The sequence below is a fragment of the Gigantopelta aegis genome, chromosome 6 (assembly GCF_016097555.1).
Source record: "Gigantopelta aegis isolate Gae_Host chromosome 6, Gae_host_genome, whole genome shotgun sequence".
Lineage (NCBI taxonomy): Eukaryota > Metazoa > Mollusca > Gastropoda > Neomphalida > Peltospiridae > Gigantopelta > Gigantopelta aegis.
Window position 1 is genome coordinate 13,833,775 of NC_054704.1, and position 24,123 is coordinate 13,857,897.

Genomic DNA, 24,123 nt, shown 5'->3' on the forward strand with positions numbered 1-24,123 from the left:
TGTCAGTTAATGTTTTTCGCGTACTTGTAATCGTATAGTTGGTTTATTTTGCTTTCAGTGTTCTGTGAGCTTTTCTCTTCACAGCAGATGTTACAGAGATGATTCAAGAAGCATGCACTAATTTGTGCGCGTCACAGGTGCGAAACCTCTAATTACACTGTGTCACCATTCCACAGTTTCATCATGGAATGTCAAGCGATCAGTAAGACAAAAGATAGAATGTAACAAAGAGAGAAATAAAGGACAAAAAGGAGGAATGGGTAAAAGAGACAAGAAGAAAGATGTCTTGTGTTATTAACCTCGCAGTACTATGATCAGCTCTTACTGGGTGTCAAGGGGCGGGACGTAGCCCACTGGTCAAGCGCTCGCCTGGTGCGCAGTCGCTCTATGATCGATCCCCGTCGGTGGGCACATTGGGATATTTCTTTCCAGACAGTGCACCCCGACAGGTATATGAACGGTCGTGGTATATGCTATCCTGTCTGTGGGATGGGGCAAATAGAAGATCCCTTGCTGCTAATGGAAACAAATGTAGTCGGTTTCCTCTCTAAGACCATACTTAAAAATTGCCTTATGTTTGACATCCAACAGTTGATGATTAATATGTTCTGTGCTCTAGTGGTGTCGTTAAACAAAACTAACTAACTTTTTACTGGGTGTCAAATATTGGTTTACGTATCATAAACGGAGACAGTCTGTCTCTGTTTTGTTTCTGTTCTGTCTCTCTTTGAGTACACAATAATGTATTTAGCACAACCATCCTTTAAATAAATTTGCTTCTTAGAATTTTTGTCTGTCTCAAATATTTTTGTAGACTATCTGTTTAAGAGCTGCTACTTTCATGTCCATCGGTTCAGCTGCCACTTCAGACATACTTTCATTTGCATCGTTAGCTCGACTGCATGTCATAATATTATTATATTTGTTCGTGGGTGCAGACGTACCGATAAACGTAATGAGAAGCTGAACTCAAATACTGCACAGCGCTCTGTAGGCTTCTGGTGCAATTCTACGTTTGACGTTTTGAAGAAACAATATGTGCGTGTCATGTTTAATTTGTTTGGAAGACGAGGCTTTCTGAACAAAACCTATAGACATTAGTTGGAAATTAGTCGATCCCAGTGTGTTCATTTTCTCAGCTATTTACACAGCACGATAAATGTCGATTTATAACAGACGGGTTCATGCATTATATATTGTTACTAATTGCTGTCGTGTAAACAAATCGTTGGGTTAAATTAATTCATAAAACATTCATATTCGAGTACATGCTATAACATGTGAGCAGAGGATCCTGTGTTGTGATAGTCAGGCAGGAGTCGAAATTGGCTGAAATTCCTGTCCGGCCCGAGTCAAACCTTGCCGAACCAAGCATGAATATGTATTATAATCATAAAAGAAAAAGAAACACAAATAACTGAGGATCCGACGGGACGGCAAGTAAAAACATATTCCGGCCCGTGGTGATGTAAACCGGTCGGAACGGCAGTATTTCGACCCCTGTCAGACACATTTGTGAAATCCGCACTGGGAAAATATAAAACTTGTATACAAGTTAAAATGTATGCATACGAAAGCAAAAGAGACATATGAGGCGTGTTCAAGAGGACGAGCGCTCGCGAAGAATTTGACTGATACCATCGTCTTCTGTCACATCACATTCATTTAATGTTAGGTGTAAAGACCAGTCTATCAAAAGACAGCGAGCGCTCGCCAACCTGAGCATACCTCCAGAAGTGTCTTTTAAAACAGTGAACCAATCAATCAATCAATGTTTAACTAAACACTAAAATACATCTGCTATTCCTTTAAGACAAAGGAAAAGGACAACTAGATTTAACGAAATATCAGCACATGTTAACCAATGCTTATTTGTTGTCTGCCAAGTGGTTATTTTGATACCTTTGTCTAGATAGTGATAAAGGAATCCACACACAGGAAAACTACCGTAAAACAGTAAGGCGTCTTTTATAGGCATTTAAGGTGTCCTTTAAATAAAGGTGGTTGACAATATAAGGTGTTCTTTTATCTATAACCGATGAGTCATGCTTTTTGCTAAATCTCTTTCACGACACCGCAAGGTTACCATTTCTTTCCTATTGCGTCTGTGGAATGTGTCAACATGTTGTAGGTTTGATATGCACTTTAAGAGTACTTTGTAATATTAGCATAGTATATCCCGATTAAACACCTGCAGCCAGTGTACATTGATTCGGAAAACACATACTATGCATTTTATTTCTGTTTTCTTTACCTAAAGGCTGTGCCAGAAATTATTACGCGTTTAAGGAAAAGGGAAGGCGGCAAAAAAAAGAGAAAAAAAAAGACCCATACACCTATTTCTTCTGTTTAAACTGTGGAATGTATTTTTAATGAAAATAAATTAGATATTTAGGTTTATTCTAGAGGTGGCGAGTACAGACATGTTGTTTCAAATGTTAAGGGAGGTATCAAACTCGTTTGTGCATGTAATCACATAAAGGGGGAATGGTACCGAATTCGTTTGTATGTGGTGTATTTATATTACCAAACAGTTAATACATTTAAATTCTTGATTTTAATCTATCTCTTAGTATGTTTTTAGACATAATTCTCGCTGACCCTTTTGAAAAAGCCCCTACATGTCACGTTTATGTCATTTGAACTTCACAGCGTCTAAAGAACACATTGTATAATTTCCAGGGTAGACCGTGTAATGACGGGACCGAGTCGCCAATCCTCTGTCTGACACTAAGTATTGACAACATCGCGATAAAAGCGCAAATACCTGAAAGAGACTTTATTTTCCTATTCAGTAATCTGAAGACTTCAAACACTTGCAAATAGCTTCAAACTTACAAATACGGTTCCGGTTTGCCTGTACGCACAACATAACTGTCGGCAAATAAGGAGACACAAAGAAATTGGTGAATCTATCTTTAAGCACCAGAAAAATGCAAAGAGCAAATTACCAAGTATTTGCGCATAACCTTTGACAAATTGAACAAGGTGAGTGTGTCTCCGAAAGCGACACAAAAGCACGTTTGTACCTTTCGTTGCAAATTACAAGCACGCGCCCTGGCGACACAGGCATCTCCGCCTTGTCAACATAATAATAGTACTGACACGATACCACATATATTTCGCATTTTGGGAATCACTGGGGGCACAAAAACAAACTAAGTTAGGGTGTGATCGTTTACTCCGATTAATTGAATGACGCGATTACGTGTTGAGTAATGGTTGGTTAATAAAAAGATAGGATATTTTGGTCATACAAAAAGAAGTTTGTTTTGTTTAACGATACCACTGGATCACATTGATTAATTAATCATCGGCTATTGGATGTTAAACATTTGGTAATTCTGACACGTAGTCATCAAAGGAAACCCGCGACATTTTTTCTAATGCAGCAAGGGATCTTTTAAATGCAGTTTCCCACAGACAGGACAGCACATACCACGGCCTTTGATATACCAGTCGTGGTGCACTGGCTGGAACGATTTTGATCATACGTCCCAGTCTATACAGAGAAAATTGTCGGCCTCGGTGGTGTCGTCATTAAGCCATCAGACTTGAGGCTGGTAGGTACTGGGTTCGTATCCCTGTACCGGCTCCTACCCAGAGCGAGTCTAACGACTCAGTGGGTAGCTGTATGGCAACTACTCCGATTTCTCTCTCACTAACAACCAACCACTAATCCTCTATCCTGGACTGACAGCCCAGATATATGAGATGTGTGCCCAGGACAGCGTGCTTGAACTTTTATTTAATATAAGCATGGAAATAAGTTGAAATGAATGAATGAAGAGAAATGTATACATGATTGGCCGTTAGATACCACTTATCTTATAACGAGTTGTTTTAAAATGTATCTAACGAGCGAAAACAACGAGTATTCTATTTCTTACATATCTTACAAACGCGTTTTCCAGCTAAAACCTCTTTACGGCTCTAGCGCTTGTAGTTAACGTATGCGTCACATACAAGTCAATGTCAGGTTAACTTGTTCGTCACAGGGTGATCAATTTCGATCATGATGTGTTTGGGGTTTGCTGGGTTTTTTTTGCTTTTTCTTTTTTTTGTTCATTGGATGGTATGCCATTGGCGACGTGGGCCCCGTTCCGCGATACAATCTTAGCAATGATGTCACCTTAACTATATAACGACATTGTGCACTTAAGGTGATCTTAGAAATATACGACGATTCGTGCCCATTTTGTTTCGTCCCTGGACGTTTCGTACATACTACCGTTTTATACCCTAGACGATTCGTCTTATGTTGAATTGCACAATGATAATGTTCGTGGAACGGGGCCCAGTTTGGTGCTCACCCAGGAGTATATCTTTACATTGTTATTGCACGTTAACAGTAGCTTTAGTGTTATATTAAAAAAAAAAAAAAAAAAATGTTCTCACCAACGGGTGTGTAAGAAAACTGTTTTCTGAGAGAGAGGTAAAAACGAAAGCCATTATATATAGTATATAAAATTATTTCAGTATATAAAATTATTTCTCTGAAGTGATTGTTTTGGTTTTTATTTTTATTTTGCTTTTACGTTTATTTATTTCACATCATCATCATCATCATCATCATCATCATCAAGGTCACATCATTATTATTATCATCATCATTATGATGATGATGATGATGATGATGATGATGATGATGATGATGATTATAATTATTATTATTATTATTATTACCCAACCTTTCAAAATATGCTATCTGTGAGCACAACCACTGGTATAATGTAGAATCAATAGATTTAAACGAAGAGTTGATTTGTTTTTAAATACATTCCCGTCCCGATCATTACATAGTCGATATTAAATGGCGTAGTGACAAGTCAAACGTTTTATTTAAACGCACTGTTAAAGAAGATTGGGACTGAAAAATCCATAATCATTGGCTGGTTTCTTAAAATGAGCTTATTGATGCAGTAAATGAATGTGAAAAACGCAGAAAGCAACAAGACAGCCATTGATCATCGTGCTGATTACAGACTGCTGCAGGTAACAAAAGTGAACTTAAAGAGCAACTCTCATCCTATATTGATCTAGAACTATTGATTATCTTTCAATAATATAGCGATGACAACCGTCGTCATTACATAATGGCATGGCACCGATTTAAATGGATTTTTTTCCAGTTACACTTCTTTTATAATTCTTGTCGCAAAAAGGCAGATAATAATAATTTATTACCTAATTATCAAAATTGTTATATGCACATATAGGCCTATGTGCATTGTTGCATTGTTTTGTGTACATTCATACATTTTTGTTTTGCCTTGTGATTGTCTGTAACAAATATGATAAATATATTATATAAACTGTTTATCTTGTTAGTTAATTATTGCTTAATGATCGCAAGTCTTTGCAAAATGCCCGTGCCGTTTTGAAATCAATTTCCGTTAAAAATGGCGTCATGTCATATTGAAAACGTTGGTAACCACACAAGTAGAATGGATACACAGGCCACTGACGCTACATTTGCAGTGTTTGTCATTTCTACCCCACAGCCGTGATAAATTCCATTCTGTCTGCATCAAAGAGCATACAAAAGATTATTTTGTTGTTAATCGCTATGAATGGTATTTGTGAAAACGTGTTTCTTAAGAATCTAGATCAGGGGTAATCAACCTGACATGGAAATAGGAACCAGCAATTGTATCAAGCCGACAATATAAATATTTTAAAATTAACAGCTACAGACACTGATTTAACGGTCTCAGATTAACGACCTTGGGATGACCGTGACAATATCAGCATTTGACGTACTTTATAAAAAGCATAAAATAAGAGCAGCAACTTACGAGTATGTAAATGTTCTGAAATATTAAGCATTTGGTCGTTATTTACGTTTCCACAAATTGTGTACAAAACAATATCTCTTTTTATTAAATGAATGATTTTTAAAAACAAACAATGTCAATTAATTTCTGAAGCCATATTTTTTTAGTTAATATCTCTGACAGAGCAACTTAATTAAACTAAGTTCTACCCCCTCCCCCCCCCCCAAACTGTTTTTTTTTAATAATAATAATAATCATCATCATAATAATGATACAATAAAATAAAGATAATGTGTTTAAAGTATCATTACCCATGTTATGCTATCCGTGTTAGAAGTATATCCTACATGTAAAATTCCTCGAAATATGTCCAAAATAAGTAATTTTATTTCTTGCTTTGAACTATAAAACATATACATTCATGTTGGTAAACAATGTATGAAAGGAGCAATACCCATTTGCTTCTTTGATATTTAATGATCTCACAATGAAGGATTAAGATGTTATAAACTTCACATGGATGCATCATGGTTTTACCCCAAAGCAGTACTTGTGTCTTTGAGCAAAGGTGCAGATACGTCACATAACTGACAACTTGTTTTGTAACCATAAAATTCAGAAAGCTCACTCAGTCGTTTCCTATTCTGAGAATGTAGCACAATGTTTGTTTGTATACAATGTAAGGACTAAGAAACTGCGGAGACTGTGAAGACGCCATGGTGAGTCCCGGTTACTGCCTCAATGAGTTTCTCAAACATCGTCCCTCCACTTCTATACAATCGTTTATCACATGCGGGCTGTATCTAGGGCGTGCCAACATCATCATCCACACACACACACACACACACACACACACACACACACACATATATATATGTGTGTGTGTGTGTGTGTGTGTGTGTGTATCTAGGGCGTGCCAACATCATCATCATCTATATATCTATATCTATATCTATCTATCTGTCTATATATATATATATATATATATATATATATATATATTCCGTCACATGGTGTACATAATCTGTTTTCGACAGGGGTTCTATTCCAGCGTCCTGTTTCTATTGGTAAATAAGTGGTACAGGTTCCGAATTTCCTTTATTGATATTAAATTATTTTTATATTTGTTATTAGGTATGGCAACAAGAAGAAAATTGTGTTTAGCTATACAACAATGAAAAATGATGTAACAGATTTCCATAATACGATTATGTCACTATTAACTGTTTGTGCTTATTCAGATCAGTCATATGTCTTCGTGCATCATCTGTACACATTTAATCTGTACACATTATAATATTGTATTAGGTATATTTTGTTTTCATTGAAATATATTGAGTTGATTTTCATTTTGGTCTAGTTTGGTTTGTCCTGTTGTTCGGTGAGAAGGGTGTTTTGTTTTGTTTCAATATTTTTACATGGCTGAACACAGAAACTGTTATAAGCAATGAGAAATATTAATATTAAAATTCTCCAAAAACCTATTTATATAAATAATACAGCGAAACACTGGATGTTTTACACAGTCCCTTTTGAAATATCAGTACCGAACAGAACCTCTCTAAACCGGATACCCCTTTAACTCGGAATGTTTACTTAACCTGTGGATATTTGGTTTTGAAGGGCTTCCCTGTATTATTTATATAAATAGATTTTATTCTTGAGGTTTTTTGTGTGTGTGTCGTTGGGTTGTTGTTGGGGTTTTTTGGGGGGAGGGGAATATCGGGGGAAAACTTCCACCTTGATATCTGTTACAGAGCGAGAAATCATCTGGTAAGCAGTTTTAATTCTTGGATTTTATAACGTCAGTTACATGACGTTGCCCACTTTATAACTTAAAATTAATTTCAGACAAACACTTTCTAACCTGCAAACCTTTTGGATTTTCTTACTGTACAGGCTTTGAGAATTAAACTCTTCTCTGTATAATTCAGTTTGTGTTTGCTTTATGAAACCTTTGACAATTTGTGGATTGCTGTTGTTCATTTGAAGACGTCTGCGGTATTTCGTGGCTCTGTTTGTACTGACATGACAAACTCGGAAATATTTGGAGGAATTAACCAAGTATTTAGTTCATGCGCAAGACAACGATTGGGGGCAGATCTAGGACATTTTAGGGGAGGGGGCTAAGGGGAAATGGGCATATTGAACAATTCGTGAAAAGTGCAAGCAAATGAAAAAACCCTTAAAGGTCAGTAAAAGAAAGAGGTACTTTAATACGTTTAGGGGGTGGATCCCCTGCTCCCGTTTTGGGATCTGTTTCTGACGATGAAATTTATTGAGAGATATGTTAAAGCTGCTCTCTTATTGTCGAATCATTTAGAATAGATCATCAACATTTGTTTTCTTACAGTCTTTATTCTTCCACAACCTTTGGTGAAAGTTCCTTATTTACGTCAATAAAAATCATAAATGGATTATTCTTCATGTTAATCGTGGCAGGCCATCGGTCTACAGGCTGGTAGGTACTGGGTTCGGATCCCAGTCGAGGCATGGGATTTTTAATCCAGACACCGACTCCAAACCCTGAGTGAGTGCTCCGCAAGGCTCAATGGGTAGGTGTAAACCACTTGCACCGACCAGTGATCCATAACTGGTTCAACAAATGCCATGGTTTGTGCTATCCTGCCTGTGGGAAGCGCAAATAAAAGATCCCTTGCTGCCAATCGGAAGAGTAGCCCATGTAATGGCGACAGCGGGTTTCCTCTCAAAATCTGTGTGGTCCTTAACCATATGTCTGACGCCATATAACCGTAAATAAAATGTGTTGAGTGCGTCGTTAAATAAAAAAATTCTTTCTTTCTTTTCTTCATGTTAAACACTGACCCCATTTTACTGTTTTGTGTTACAATGAGAAGAAGAATCAGACTAAAACACGGAATAAATATTCGACCACACGTCTCTATTCAATCATTACGCAGTTTCTTCCTCTTTATGCAACTTGTATTGCTTTGTTCATAAAAAGCTGTCAGGAAACGTAGATGAACTAATAAGGAAATCTTTCCAAAACAATAAAATACATGTTTATGTTATTACACTTATTGACTGGTCTATGAGGAAGTGAGGCTACAATAAAGTAAACCAGCCCAGTGCTAAAGCGCTCGCTTCATGCGCGGTCGGTCTGGGATCGATCACCATCGGTGAGGCCATTGGGCTATTTCTCGCTACAGCCAGTGCAATACGACTGGTATAGCAAAGACCGTGGTATGTGCTGTCCTGTCAGTGGGATGGTGCATATAAAAGATACCTTGCTACTAATGAATTTTTTTGTATTGGATTTCCTCTCTAAGACTATACGTCAAAATTACCTTTTCTTTTGACATCCAATAGCCGATAATTAATATGTTCTCTGCTCTAGTGGTGTTGTTAAACATAACAAACGTTTTCTCAAAGACTATATGTTCGAATTACCATATAGCCGATGATAATTAATCAATGTCCTCTAAAGGTGTCGATAAACAAAATAAAGTTTATTCTTTCACACACTTTGGTCGTAGTTGCTTATTTAGAAGGAAGGAAATGGTTTATTTAATGACGCACTCAACACATTTTCATACGGTTATATGGCGTCAGACATATGGTTAAGGTCCACACAGATATAGAGAGAGGAACCCGCTATCACCACTTCATGGGTTATTCTTTTCGATTAGCAGCAAGGGATTTGTTATATGCACCATCCTACAGACACAATAGTACATACCACGGCCTTTGTTACACCAGTTGTGGAGCACTGGCTGGAACGAGAAATAGCCCAATGAAGTTGCTTATTTACGACACATAATAAAACATGTATTATTCTCCATGTTAAACAAGCCTGGCGTCATTTTACTGTTTTGTGTTGCATAGCGAAGAAGAATCAGACTAAAACATGGAATAAAAGTTCGACTACACGTCTCTATCCGATCATTACGCGGTGTCTTCCTCTTTATACAACTTTTATTGCTTTATTCATAAAACAAACTGTCACGAAACATAGATGAACTAATAAGGAAATCTTTCCAAAACAATAAAATACATGTTTATGTTATTACACTTATAGGCTGGTCTATGAGGAAGTGAGGCTACAAATAAAGCAGACTTAAGCAGTCATCAAGGTGGCTTCTTAACTCGGATGATTACTTACAAGAGGTGGTCACATGAACAGGTTTAACTGTAAGCGAATTTGTTTCCAATTTTAAGAACTAGCCGCCTATAAACAGAGTAACAACCCAATTGATCACAGCTCTGTTGATCTTCAAATGGGCGTTTCAATAATTCGACAAACATGCTGCGAAATCGAGAGCAGCCTATAAAATGGACATTAAAAACTTGGCTAGTAAATAGCTAGAAGGGTGTGCACTTGTCTTGCATTAAAAAGATAAGCCACAAGCGACACACGCTGAACAAGCGAAACAAGGCTGTCGTTTCTGTATTGGCAGTTGTCAAAGTGTCAGTTGGTGCAGCGTGTGAGTATTGCGTCTGAGGGACAAACCACCCGTGTGTGTACACATTAACCAGTTGTCATGTGAAAAGAGACCACCCTGCCGTAACCATTCTACCGAAATGTATAGACACCACAAATAATGGCTCGTTTGTTCTGTATAGTTTTAGTCACATATTATATAACAAAAACAGATTTCAGCACGATTAGACGTAGTATGAATAAATAGTATTCGTAAAGGGACACACCTCACTTTAGATAGTTAATATAATTTCCTACCCGTTAAAATCCATTACACATATTGGTATTCCATAACAATATAAAAACTGCGAATAACAGAGAAAAATAGGACTAATTAATTTCAGAAAACTCTTGGCATAGTTATTAATATTAATATCTGAATTTAAAGAATGTTAAGAGTTTTAAAAATCGATGTTTTGTTTATAAAATATTAATACTTGAAATTATTTCATAAGCATGCGGATTTATGGGTGTAATAATTTGAAATACGTGGATATTAATATTTGTTTGTGATTGTTAAATTCGTGAAAATTAGTTAAACAATATTCAGATACAACATAAAATAACAATAATTGTTTCCTTATATTAAATGTACACCTGGAAGTGAAAAACGTTCTGCGCGCACTAATATCGTTGTTGGCAGTCGATAAAGAAAATAATAAAATAGAAGAATACCTTCTTAACGATCAGTAGGCCTATTATGTTGCTGATGGTTGTCAACAGCGAATAAGGAGCATGGTGTTTTTTAGAAGTGTGAACTACGGTCAGATAAACTTATACACATTTATAATAAATCTTCGATGGAAGGAAAGAAATGTTTTATTTAACAACGCACTCAACACATTTTATTTACGGTTAAGGACCACACAAATATTGAGGGAGGAAACCCGTTGTCGCCACTTCATGGGCTACTCTTTTCGATTAGCAGCAAGGATCTTTTATATGCACCATCCCATAGACAGAATAGCACATACAACGGTCTTTGATGTACCAGTGGTGGTGCACTGGTTGGAGCGAGAAATAGTCCAATGGGCCCACCGACGGGAAGCGATCCCAAACCGACCGCGCATCAAGCGAGCGCTTTACCACTGGGCTACGTCTTGCCCCGAATCTTCGATGGTGTTAGAAGTGAGATTTCACGTACAAGAACATTCAGTGGAGATCAAATCGCAATAGTTAACGTGAAATTCAAAGTTCTGACTATCGTCTCTCAAATCAAATTTAAAGCAGGATTCGTTGTTGAACCGTCAACCAGAAATTGATCCTTACATATTGTTATTTCATTCAGGTCAACAGCGGTTCGCTACTGCCTTAACGACATTATAATTAATAACCTGCAGAGACTGCTTGTAAAATATTATCAGCTGAATCGACGAAGCCTGTTTTTCTTAAACGCAGGTGTTTAAGCATTGTAAATGTATATAGCGTGTAGGACATAAATGAGCTTTGTAAATTCGGCTCCCTGTTTTTACTACAAAAAATCATCTGCTACAAGGATTGATGGGGGTATTTAGGATTTTAAAAATAAATTATTAAGTTTTAAAACCCATTGCTTAACCAAATGTATTACTTGCGCATTTGTGTTTTACAAGCGAATTGCGTTTGTCGCTAAATCGGTGTAAAAATGTGGATACCGAAGGCTCTGTTAGCAGCGACGATAACACCATCAAATATCATGAGGGGTTAACTTCAAAGTGGAGCCTGCCGAAAGGTGTTTCTTTGGATTAACGTGCGTGTGTGTGTGATATTCAGCCGTGGCCGGCCCACGACACGCACTAGAAGCCTCTGTTGACGCAAAGATTGTACATTGTACCCGGACAAAAAACCGAATAGCGGAGAGACAAGGAGAAGTCAAATACAATTAATCGTCTGTTTGAAACGAGATATTTCCAATGAGATTAGCAACGCCATTAAAATTGTTTTGTGCTCAGTGTCTGTTGACTTCGGTGTGTGTGTGTGTGTGTGGTCTGTATGTTGTGTGCATATACAACCATCCATTCATCCACCCATGCATAACACATGCATACGTAACGTATGAACATATATACATACACACATATATCAATACATACATACATACATGTCGCTACGTACGTAGGGCGGGAATGGATGGATGTATATGCACACAACATGAAGTTATTGCGGTGGTCTGGTTCGAGACCCAGCAACGACATGAGGGACAATTTGTAAGGAGTTTATCCCTAGTGCCAATGCGTTAATATCTATTTATCATATAGTAGTCAGGTTTTTATTTTTATTATTTCCCCCTTAAAGAGTAAAAAGAAAGAAAGAAATGTTTTATTTAACGACGCACTCAACACATTTTATTTACGGTTATATGGCGTCAGACATATGGTTAAGGACCACACAGATATAGAGAGAGGAAACCCGCTGTCGCCACTTCATGGGCTACTCTTTTCGATTAGCAGCAACGGCTCTTTTATATGCACCATACCACAGACAGGGTAGTACATACCACGGTCTTTGATATACCAGTCGTGGTGCACTTGCTGGAACGAGAAATAGCCCAATGGGCCCACCGACGGGGATCGATCCCAGACTGACCGCGCATCGAGCGAGCGCTTTATCACGGGGCTACGTCCCGCCCCCCTCCCCCCCCCCCTTTAAAGAGCGGTGTGACACTATTCTATGACACACTTTTTAAAAATGACTATTTATCAATGTGTATACAAGTATGTATTGCTGTCCTCCCCATTGTCATATATTTGACATGTAATCGTAACATACGGAAATATTAGATTTGTCGTGTAAACTTAAAGACTGACTTCCACCAAGAGCGTACTTGAGATCACAATGTTTATTTGTATGCGTACCTGTGTGTGTTTCATAGCGGGTGATCGATTACCAACATATTGAACTGATTAACTGTCAGCCATGTGATACACGACCGTCTCGATACTTTATTATTTTACAGCGCCGGTGTCTGTACTGATACTCGACTTCTTTGTGTGTGTCCCTATCGTGTATTTGGAGGGTGCACATGGCGAGATTAAACATGTCTGCAGTTTCTCTTGGCAATGAAATATTTACGACAAGAAGTTTTGGCCAGGACGTAAGAAACAATATTGCGTGTACCAGACAAACGGGTGCCAAGTATGTCCGACTTAAGAAGAAATAAATATAGGCTTGGACCAACATGTTAGGAAGAAAATGTTTGTTAAACTTGACCGATTGATAAAAACTGTCCTTTTTTTCTCTTTTTTTCGGGGGATTTTTTTTTTTTTTTTTTTTTTTTTTTTTCAGTTTTCCTTTTCTGTTTTTTTCAAGGCATAACATGTTTTGTGAACACTATATAACATAGGCGTACGGGCTTCCATTTTTACAAGTGTGTGTGTGGGGGGGGGGGGGGGGGGGTAGGCAGACTTTTTCCCGAATCTGGATAACAACATTTATTCATATTAATATTACCACCAAACGGTAAACGAATCACTACGCATTTTACTAATTTTGAGGGTAGAATGATAGAAATGTATAATAAAAAGGTCTAATATTTCCAGAATATCTGTACCATTTTTGACTGAATTTGAGGTTTTCCTCCAGCACTAAGGGGAGGGGGGCAGTTGACTCCACCCCACCCCCACCCTTGTTTCGTACGCTTATGCTATATACAAACGGGTGCCAGTTTTCCCATTATATAAAAAAGAAACAGATATACGTCCGAGTCAAAAGAAATGGTTTACAAAAATATTGTGAGGTTTTTTCTTTAAAACAGAATAATAAAAATGTTGACGATAATAGGAAGTTAGTGTACAAAATGATCGTATTTATAACGTGAAATAAAAGTTAAAACCGTTTTGAAAACTATATCCTTGACTCGCACGTATTTATTCTACAACATGGACATCCTACTATCCTGTGAGCCGAGCGGTGTCGTATTGTAGTTTTGTTTTAATTGTTTACATCACGGTGTTTCGTTCAGTGTTGTCACAGCAGATTCGTGTCTATAGTTTAACACACACGTCAGCACGGGTATCGAATTGCTAGTTAACTAGGACATTACTTAGATGAAAAAAATGGTATTAATGTCCTGAGCAGTTGTACTCATTTGTATACTTTAGACTCCTAGATAAAGGTCGTGCACTTCCTTTCAGTATGCCACGTTTACAAGCAATACATTATACCTGTACAACTACCACTGTCACCATGATCCGTGCCAGGATTTTACTTCAATGACTCGGTGAAATATCCAAGCTTTACGTGTTAATAGATGTGTAATTCTTAGCTTAATTTAAAAGAATTGTTGCCACTAAAACCACTCGAGTTAAAAGTATAATTGTAAAAGAACAAACCCACATCTTCAGGAGAAGAAATAAAAGAACATGGTTGGAAAGTAAGCCAGTAAGGCATAAAATAGAATAAAAAACTAGCTTGGAAGTTTAAAAAATACTAATTTTAAAATATATGTACTCTTTCACTATGTGCTATTATAGAGAATCACTGAGTAGTAGTAGTGGTACACTGGCAGTAGCCTATACTGGCAGTAGTTCTGAAGTTTTCTGTTTCAACTTCGACTTATTTTAACATGCTCATATACCACTAAGGTTTCGAGCATCTCTCTCCCGGGAACCGCCCCTGGATAGTCAGGGGCATGATCCGGGACAGTAGTTTCTTGTTAGCTCTTTTCGAATCCCCCTATGAAGGCTGATTTATCCATTGTATTTATGAAATGGACATTCCTTTCACTTGTATGAAAATTACTATGAAGCTAATTATTGCATATCTCAACAAATAAATAGGTGTGTAGGTCATTTTGACAATAGTGTGCATAATGCTATCGTCATTTTAATATGCCATTTCGTATATCATGTTACACATTTGAATGCATATGTATTAGTTAATATGTTACGCAAGAAGCAATAAACTTATTCGTTTTGCTTTGTTGTTATTTTGTATGTTTGTGTGTCTGTGTTGTTGAATTGAGCCCTAGTCTGGTTGCGTGTGATATCATGGTAAATAGAACACCACGCATCACTAAAAGCAATAACTGGGGGAGGGTGGGGTCAGTAAAACTGCAAAATTTATTATGCGAAGGTATTACAGTAAAACATATACCTGGCCGTACCTAGCATACAGTAGATTGGGGTTCTCAGATAAAATGGTTCAGAGCAAAGTAATATATATGGCTTCAACAGCTAAATAACAAGGGCACATCTTCGCATTTTTCGGGTGGAGGAAACAACTACCAACCCTGACACAGTACCCCACCCACCAATGTTAGGCACGGCCTACCTACCAACGAATTCGCAAATATATATATATATATATATATATATATATATATATATATATATATATATATATATATATATATATATATATATATATATTCAAATAACAGAATATTCTGTAACCCACCTGCTGAGTGTTGGACCGTCCCGTTCTCTGAAGCGATGACGTCATGGCATCATCTATGATCTTTCTCTGCTGTTCCTTGAGAAGCTTCAGTTCATCCAGCCCCTGCATGCTGGCCTCCAGTCTGGCGCGCATCCTGTCCGAGTCGGTCCGCCTGAGAATCGGAATCCGGATACTGCCCGGTAACTCACTTAAAGACCTGCTCCTCCTGATCACAGGCATGGTAAGATTCTTCGAAGGAAGAAAACTCGTGTCTTGTTCCTTGGTCATTTCTGCTGTCATACTGAGCACTGCTGAAATTTAAACTCGCGTTAGGGCCTGGGCAAAAAAGCACTCCATACACTGCAGCTACGATGCTTCCTACCTTCCTGGTGTTCCATTATCAACAAACATGTATGATATCCTTATAGAAAATAAGGAATGTGATTACGGTAGACATGTTGATAGGCAGGCAACATGTTTCATTACACGCACGATATCCAAAATTGGATACGGGTCACAACGGTTTTTGACACAGGTTTATTTACAGGGTGTAACAAAAGGTAGATAAAAGATAAGTCATCCCCGTGTTTTGTGTCACTTGGGAATGTTACAAAACAAAGTCGGTAACACTGCAAACATTATCTCGTAACGCGCAATTTGTTATGGAGGTTTTTGTGATAAAAGTCTTGGTCGAATATAACGACAGCTAAGTAGTCGATGGGGTAATACGAAAACGTGTCCTATGATTAGACACAAAACAAATGCACGTTATCTGTCAAGTTGTACACTTTTCCTGGAAACTCCCAGCACATCAGTGGAGAAATCACAGAAAACAGCTGACATCATTACAATGTTTAATTGAGACGGAAACGTAAAACTAGAAGTTGTCAACTTGCACGAACCACCTGTATATTCACCTCAGTGGTATAGACTTCACGTAACTCACAGCGGTAGTGCAGTACTATAGAACTGCAACCAATCAGCTGTGAGGTTAGAGATAAATATAAATACATACATGTATCCTTCTTCTTTATACGTGGAAACAAATCAATCATATTTTTCTTCTACTTTCTTTTCTCCTCCCTCTCGGGAACGCACCGCAGCCCCCATTTGCCGCGCCGAAGTCTCACTGAACGAGTCACAGACGTCTGCTAGCTGTCTAAGCTAAGTGTACACTTGCTTTTTTTTTGTTGTCCAGATCAGCTGAAGTAACGTCAAATTTGGACACACCGACACGGAGCGGGTTTGACTCCGTATTGACACAACACGACTCGCCGGGGACGGTGAAAGCACAAGCGCAACGTATCGTTGCCTTTAGTTTATCCGCCACAAGCGCCGGATGGGCAAACAACTGCTACTGCTGCCCCGCAGTCATTGTAGAATATTTGTGCACTGTATGTACTTCATTAGATTCAGCCTTTTATTACGAGTCACCTACACGGCGGACGGACCCGCTCTACTTAACCGAGCGGAGGTTTAAATGAACTTTGATTTTTCTGTGGGTTTGTGTGTGCGTGTGTGTGTGTACGGATGTGTGTGTGTACGTGTGTGTGTGTGTGCGTATGTGTGTGTGCGTTCACCTGTACGTTTGTGTGTGTGTGTGTGTGTGTGTGTGTGTGTGTGTATGTGCGTGTAGATAGATGGCTAGATAGATAGACCACATGTACATGTACACGTATATAATATAATATGAAGGTTCAGGCATGTCCTTCCAAGGCAAAATGTCTAGTTTGTGCCCGAATACCTGCTCAGGCCTGCTTTAGTTTGTCTATGGTGGGTTGTTTCTTGTTTTGTTTTGTGTGTGTGTGTGTGTGTGTGGGGGGGGGGGGGGGGGGGGGGTTCTTTCTTTCTGGGTGGTTTTATATATGTGTATGTGGTTGTTTTTCCCCATAATATTATATATATAGTGAAACCTACCCAAGTGAGTCTGTTTGACGGTCACCTGTCTTAAGAAATCATGGGATATTTCATTCTGTTCTTATTTAAGTGTGTAAATATATAAATGTCTTATTCTTGCCAATATTATATGTAAATGCATTACAAAACGTTCAATACATTTGGTGGTTTTTAATGCAAAAAAAAAAAAAAATTCAATCAATCAATAAATTAATGAATCAATAATTAACAGGTGACCTTCTTCAACTGTGAAATGGTCTGATATAGTCCAAACCAACCTGCATTAGGCGGGCTCCTGTCTAAAGGTCATCTTTTATTGACCTCATTTGCTGGCTGCTTAAATAACACGGGTTTCACCGTATACATACTTCATGTGAAGACTGGGAGGTACACACCATATAATTGTCGTTTCGGCAGCTTTCCGAAGACTACCACTGTTGTGGTTTAACAAAAGCCGGGTCCCCTCTGTATAAATATATTCTCTCAGTCGCTAGGTACCAGCGAGGTGTCAGCTTAATTACGACGGGGAATCGAAGTGGGAGTTATCGCACGTTCCTATGAAGCTTTTTCTTCGTCGCTAGATTGTAAAAACAGGTGGAAAACAGAGTTTTAATTGTCACCAGAACACAACGGCTGATTGTCAAACCGCAAGCATAGGTGTTCTTTCCGAACTTAGTAGCCATTAAATATCAATAACCAAAAGAATGTCAACATGTGAATACTGGTATGCTGGTTTTGGCGGTTCTGTAACTGCGTTAGGAATTTAAAGAAAGAATTTTGTTTATTTTACGACGCACTCAATACATTTTAATTACAGTTATATGGCGTCAGTCGTATGGTTAGGGGCAACAGAGATAAGTAGATAGGAAACCCGCTGCCGCCACTTCATGGGCTACTCTTTCGATTAGCAGCTTGACACAAACGGGGTAGTAGGCCTACATACAACGGCCTTAGTTACAACAGTTGTGGAGCACTGGCTGGGACGAGAGATGGCCCAAAGGATCCACCGATGGGGATTGACCCTATGTATGTGTTGTCCTATCTGTGGGAAAGTGCATATTAAAGATCCCTATTCACTAATGTAAAAATATAGCGACTTTCCTCTAAAAATCATGTGCAGAATTACCAAATGTTTGACATCCAGTATTAATTTATTAATGTGCCCTAGTGTTGTTAAACAAAACCGATTTTAACACGCACTGATGCACGCACGGACACAAATACCGCGGACAGATTGACACAGCGGGAGAGATAGTTTATCACAGATCTATATATGATATATGTGTGTGTGTGTGCTGAATTACCTACACGTCAGGGTTCAAATTAGTGTCACGACCTATCAAATATACATGTGTGTGAAGATTAGTCTGGTTTCATTTAATCTTCACTACAACCACTAAAAAAGTGTGCAGTTTTGTTTCTATTACATATGTTTGTGTGTGCGAGAGAGAGAGAGAGAGAGAGAGAGAGAGAGAGAGAGAGAGAGAGAGAGAGAGAGAGAGAGAGAGAGAGAGAGAGAGAGAGGGGGGGAGTAAAGAGAGACAGGGGGCCAAGACGGGGAGAGCGAGGCGGGAGAGATAGGAAATATTTTATTTAACGACGCACTCAACACATTTTATTTACGGTTATATGGCGTTGGACATATGGTTAAGGACCACACAGATATTGAGAGAGAAAACCCGCTATCGCCACTTCATGTCCTACTCTTTTCGATTAGTAGCAAGGGATCTTTTATATGCACCATCGCACAGACAGGATAACACATACCACGGCCTTTGATACACCAGTCGTGGTGTACTGGCTGGAGCGAAAAAAATAGCCCAGAGAGAGAGAGAAATTTGATAACTGACATAGAGTCGTAGAGAGGAAACCCGCTTCATTTTTCATTGGTAACAAGGGATCTTTCATATGCACTTTCCCACAGACAGGAAATCACACACCACGGCTTTTGACCAGGTGTGGAGAAAAAAAAACAATCAACTGAATGGATCAACCGAGGTGGTTCGATCCTGCGACGCAAGCACCTCGGGTGAGCGCTCAACCGACTGAGGTAAAATGCTGCCTCAATACGATCTAATGCAGGTCAGTAAAGAAGGGTGGGATGTTAGTTAACCATAATAGGCTATGTTTTTTATATTATTTAATTTCTTTTACGACTTTGTTTTATATATACCAGTCGTATTCAGACAGGGCACCACATACCGAATAATTTTGGAATTTCTGTATCGACCATCGGTTATAATCGATTTGCACCATCTGATCAAGTTTCGATTATAAATCGGTTAAAACTGTATAAATCAATGTTTTAATTATTAGGACTAGGTACCTAGTGTCGTGTTGGGGACAGGACGTAGCCCAGTGGTAAAGCGCTCGCTTGGTGTGCGGTCGGTTTAGGATCGATCCCCATGGGGCTATTATTCGTTCCAGCCAGTGCACCACGACTGGTATATCAAAGGCTGCGGCATGTACTATCGTGTCTGTGGGATGGTGCATATAAAAGATCCCTTGCTACTAATGGAAAAATGTAGCGGGTTTCTTCTCTAAGACTATCTATTTCGGAATTACTAAATGTATGGTATCCAATAGCCGATGATTAATAAATCAATGTGCTCTAGTGGTGTCGTTAAACAAAAAAAAAACACACTGTTGTCGTGTTCACCGGAAAAGAATGTACAAATCGATAATTTTGTATTTAATATCTATTCACTGTGTATCTGTTTTCCGTACATACAAATGAAAACAAACGTAAACTTTGGTAGAGCCTACCCGATCAATTTTCGATTATAATCGATTATTGGAACATCACTAATACCGACATTAGTATGAATGTTATTGTGTGTGTGCGTGCGTGTGTGCGTGCGTGTGTGTATATGTTGTTGGGGGTTTTTTGGAGGGCGGGGACGGGAGTGTTTTTAATGTTTGTTCGTTTCTTGATTTGTTGGGTGGTATTTTGTGTATGGTGGGGTTGTTTTTGGTGGGGGGTATTATTTTATGATTTATTTATTTATATTTTGTTGTTGTTTTAGGGTTATATGGGTTTTATGTGGGGTTGTTGTTGTTGTTGTTGTCGTTGTTGTTGTTGTTGTTGTTGATGTTGTTGGTTTGTTTTTATTTGATTGTTTTTACTTGTTTGGGTATGGGGGATGTATTTTATTTTATGTTCATACCCGAAGGTTTAGCACTGTTGTTCTTAGTTCAACGTCTGACCCCGCCAGAGGTTCAGGTAAGAAAGACTGATGGAACCCTAGCTAGGCACATTAAACTTCACAGCCAACGCGTAGCATATGATTGTACGCTTAAATTCTCCACAATTTACATATTAATATTTGCACAATTGACGCATGCACCCACTATACACGCCAGGTGAATGGTCTGGAAACAACTGGTGTGAATTCAATACCTATACATGCATACAGACAGACAGAAATAGCATGTGAATGACGCATCACACATGCATTTGTAATATCTAATCTAAAGAAGGCGTAAAGAAATGGAATTGAATTCAACGGGCGATCCTATCATAATATAAGTGGGGTGGCAGCATAACAAGAATTAGAGCAGAGTAATAAAGGGTGTTCGTCTAGTAGACCAAATTGGTTCTTTTAACCGCCACCCCACCCCTCCTCGCCCCCACCCCAGTAGGTACTGCCCTGTTGAATAAATATATGGGATACATTCCAGTGGTTAAAACAAACACTATTACAATAAAATGTGAAACGAGTTTTACGAATTGACACGTGTAATTTTCTCTTGCTGAGGAATATAAATTTGACGCTCAGATGATAAATATTAATGGAGGATGTAATTTATGTTGGTGTAAGTATGCTGCCATGAGCACGCAACAGGGCTGTAATAGATATCTGTCTAGTAGGAGAGATGTCAATAATTATAATGGGTGTAATATTTTGAGATACAAGTCAAACATATATTACATATACTAAACTGTACATTTATGGCATATCGTCTGTCTCTCTCTCTCTCTCTCTCTCTCTCTCTCTCTCTCTCTCTCTCTCTCTCTCTCTCTCTCTCTCTCTCTCTCTCTCTCTCTCTAACCCGTAAACTTGTGAATTGGCTGGGATCTGCTTTAAATCTATTCCACTAAATAAAATGAATATCAATAATTTTTCAGAGTTAATTTCACGTCACAAAATAATTTATCAACATAGCTGGTCGGCAGTTTGTGTTTCTACAGCAAGTTGTTCCTCATTTCAATACGGGTTTACTGTGTTTCTACAGCAAGTTGTTGCTCATTTCAATACGGGTTTACTGTGTTTCTACAGCAAGTTGTTGCTCATTTCAATACGGGTTTACTGTGTTTCTACAGCAAGTTGTTGCTCATTTCAATACGGGTTTACTGTGTTTCTACAGCAAGTTGTTGCTCATTTCAATACGGGTTTACTGTGTTTCTACAGCAAGTTGTTGCTCATTTCAATACGGGTTTACTGTGTTTCTACAGCAAGTTGTTGCTCATTTCAATACGGGTTTACTGTTAAACCTTTGATAAACATAAACACATAATTGTAGGCCATAAACACTTGTGTTTGACTATCTACGTACATGTTTGGCTGAAATGAGTTTATTTATCAGTTCTTGTGTATACGGTCGAACAGTGCACGGCTGTGTGGTAGACCCAATGACGGCTGTCACCACCTCGACCTCGTCATTTAACATATTCTGGAATGTCGCAGTGAACCTTCATAAAATCAAATTGCAAACAACACATTCCGTTAGATACAAACCTGCAACCAACACATATGGTTTGTCTTCAAACAATAAATTAATAGCATATTTTGCAATGTTCGAATTGCAAATAATATATTCTTTACATATTCTAATTGCAAATTAAGGGGGAAAACATTGTCATCAAATTAAAAATACATTTGTTGTTAAATTACAAAGCTAAAGCATATTTTGCTGCTTTTAGATTACAAACAGTACATTTTGTTGTGTTCTAATTGTAAATAAGAATTTGTAGACTGTCACCAAATTGCAAACAATAGATTATTATGTCTTCAAATTACAAAAACAACACATTGTGCTATTTTCAATTTAACAGTACGTTTCTTATCTTCATCTTTAAAACAATATATTGTTTCTGTCGTCAAATTGTAAACAGTAAAATATATATTTAAATTGTAAGCATCACATTTTGTTATATTCAAACTGTAGTTAACAAATGGTGTTGTCTTCAAGTTGAGAGAAGGGGTGGGACGTAGCACAGCGGTAAAGCGCTCGCTTGGTATGCGGTCAGTCTAGCATTGATCCACGTTGGTGGACCAATTGGGCTATTTCTAGTTACAGCCAGTGCTCCACAACTGCTATAACAAAGGCCGTGGTATGTACTATCCTGTCTGTGGGATGCTGCGTATAAATGATCCCTTGATACTTATGGAAAAATATAGCTGGTTTTTTCTCTGTGACTATATGCTAATCGGAACGAGTATCCCATGAAGTGGAGTCAGCGGTTAACCATATGTCCGATACATATAACCGTAATTAAAATGTGTTGAGTGCGTTGGTAAATAAAACATTCATGTCTTCCTTCAAACTGAGAGAAGTTACGCGTATAAATTGTCATGTGGTTAAGCGGGAGTTCATGGATATACTGAGGTCGTAAGATCGATTCAACTTCATTGACAATTTAGGGTTTTCTGGTACACTTAAGCATCAGCTATACCAAAAGCCGTGGTATCTGATATCATTTTTTGCTGACAAAGTTTGTTTTATTTAACAACGTCACTAGAGCACATTGATTTTTATCTTATCATCGGCTATTGGACGTCAAACATATGGTCATTTTGACACTGGGTTTTTTTTTTACAGGAAACCCGCTGTCGCCACATAGGCTACTCTTTTACGAAAGGCAGCAAGGGATCTTTTATTTGCGCTTCCCACAGGCAGGATAGCACAAACCATGGCCTTTGATGAACCAGTTATGGATCACTGGTCGGTGCAAGTGGTTTACATCTACTCATTGAGCCTTGCGGAGCACTCACTCAGGGTTTGGAGTCAGTATCTGGATTAAAAATCCCATGCCTCGACTGGGATCCGAACCCAGTACCTACCAGCCTGTAGACCGATGGCCTAACCACGACGTCACCGAGGCCGGGTTTTTTTGCTGACAAATGCAGCTAAAGGGCAAAGTGTTAACAGAAGACAAAAATGTATTGAGCGGAAGCGGGTATAATTTTTTACATTTTAGACCAAAACTATGCCACAAAAGCCACAGGGTACCAAAGAGAACAGAAGAGAGCCTTATTTCTGTGAGATCACCGAACGGTGATACACTGAGGTGATTTACAGCCAATCATTGAAATATATTCCTAGGAGTCATTACACAAACATGTTTCTTGCATAACACCGTAAGAAACCTCTACCCTGTATTACCACTGCGTGACACGTGCTTCGCGAAACACTTTGAAACTTGTTAAGACCTTGTCGGTAAATACCACACTTAAATGTCACACAAATTCGCCTTTCCTAAAAATAAAAAATTAGTTTCAACGTCAACACTGTGGACGGTAACAGCAAAAGTGAGTCAGCTGACATACCTCCGCGTGGTACATTAAAAGGAAAAGCTAGTAAAGGAGAAAGTCCGTCAATATTGACGCCGCAACTTAGATCTGCGTCCCCTCAATATTATTAAAGCGCGGT

The 24,123-nt window shown here is 38.4% G+C and overlaps 1 protein-coding gene across 1 annotated transcript in view; it reads right to left on the reverse strand.

The window, feature by feature from the left end:
* The window catches only part of LOC121374163 (LIM domain-containing protein A-like), a 36,227-nt gene extending 19,284 nt beyond the window's left edge, over nt 1–16,943 (reverse strand). Inside the window, exon 1 of the mRNA XM_041501131.1 lies at nt 15,595–16,943. Within this exon, the coding sequence (XP_041357065.1) occupies nt 15,595–15,873 (279 nt within the window). The 5' untranslated portion in view covers nt 15,874–16,943. The remainder of the gene's footprint in view (nt 1–15,594) is intronic.
* Between the last annotated feature and the right edge of the window lie 7,180 nt (nt 16,944–24,123).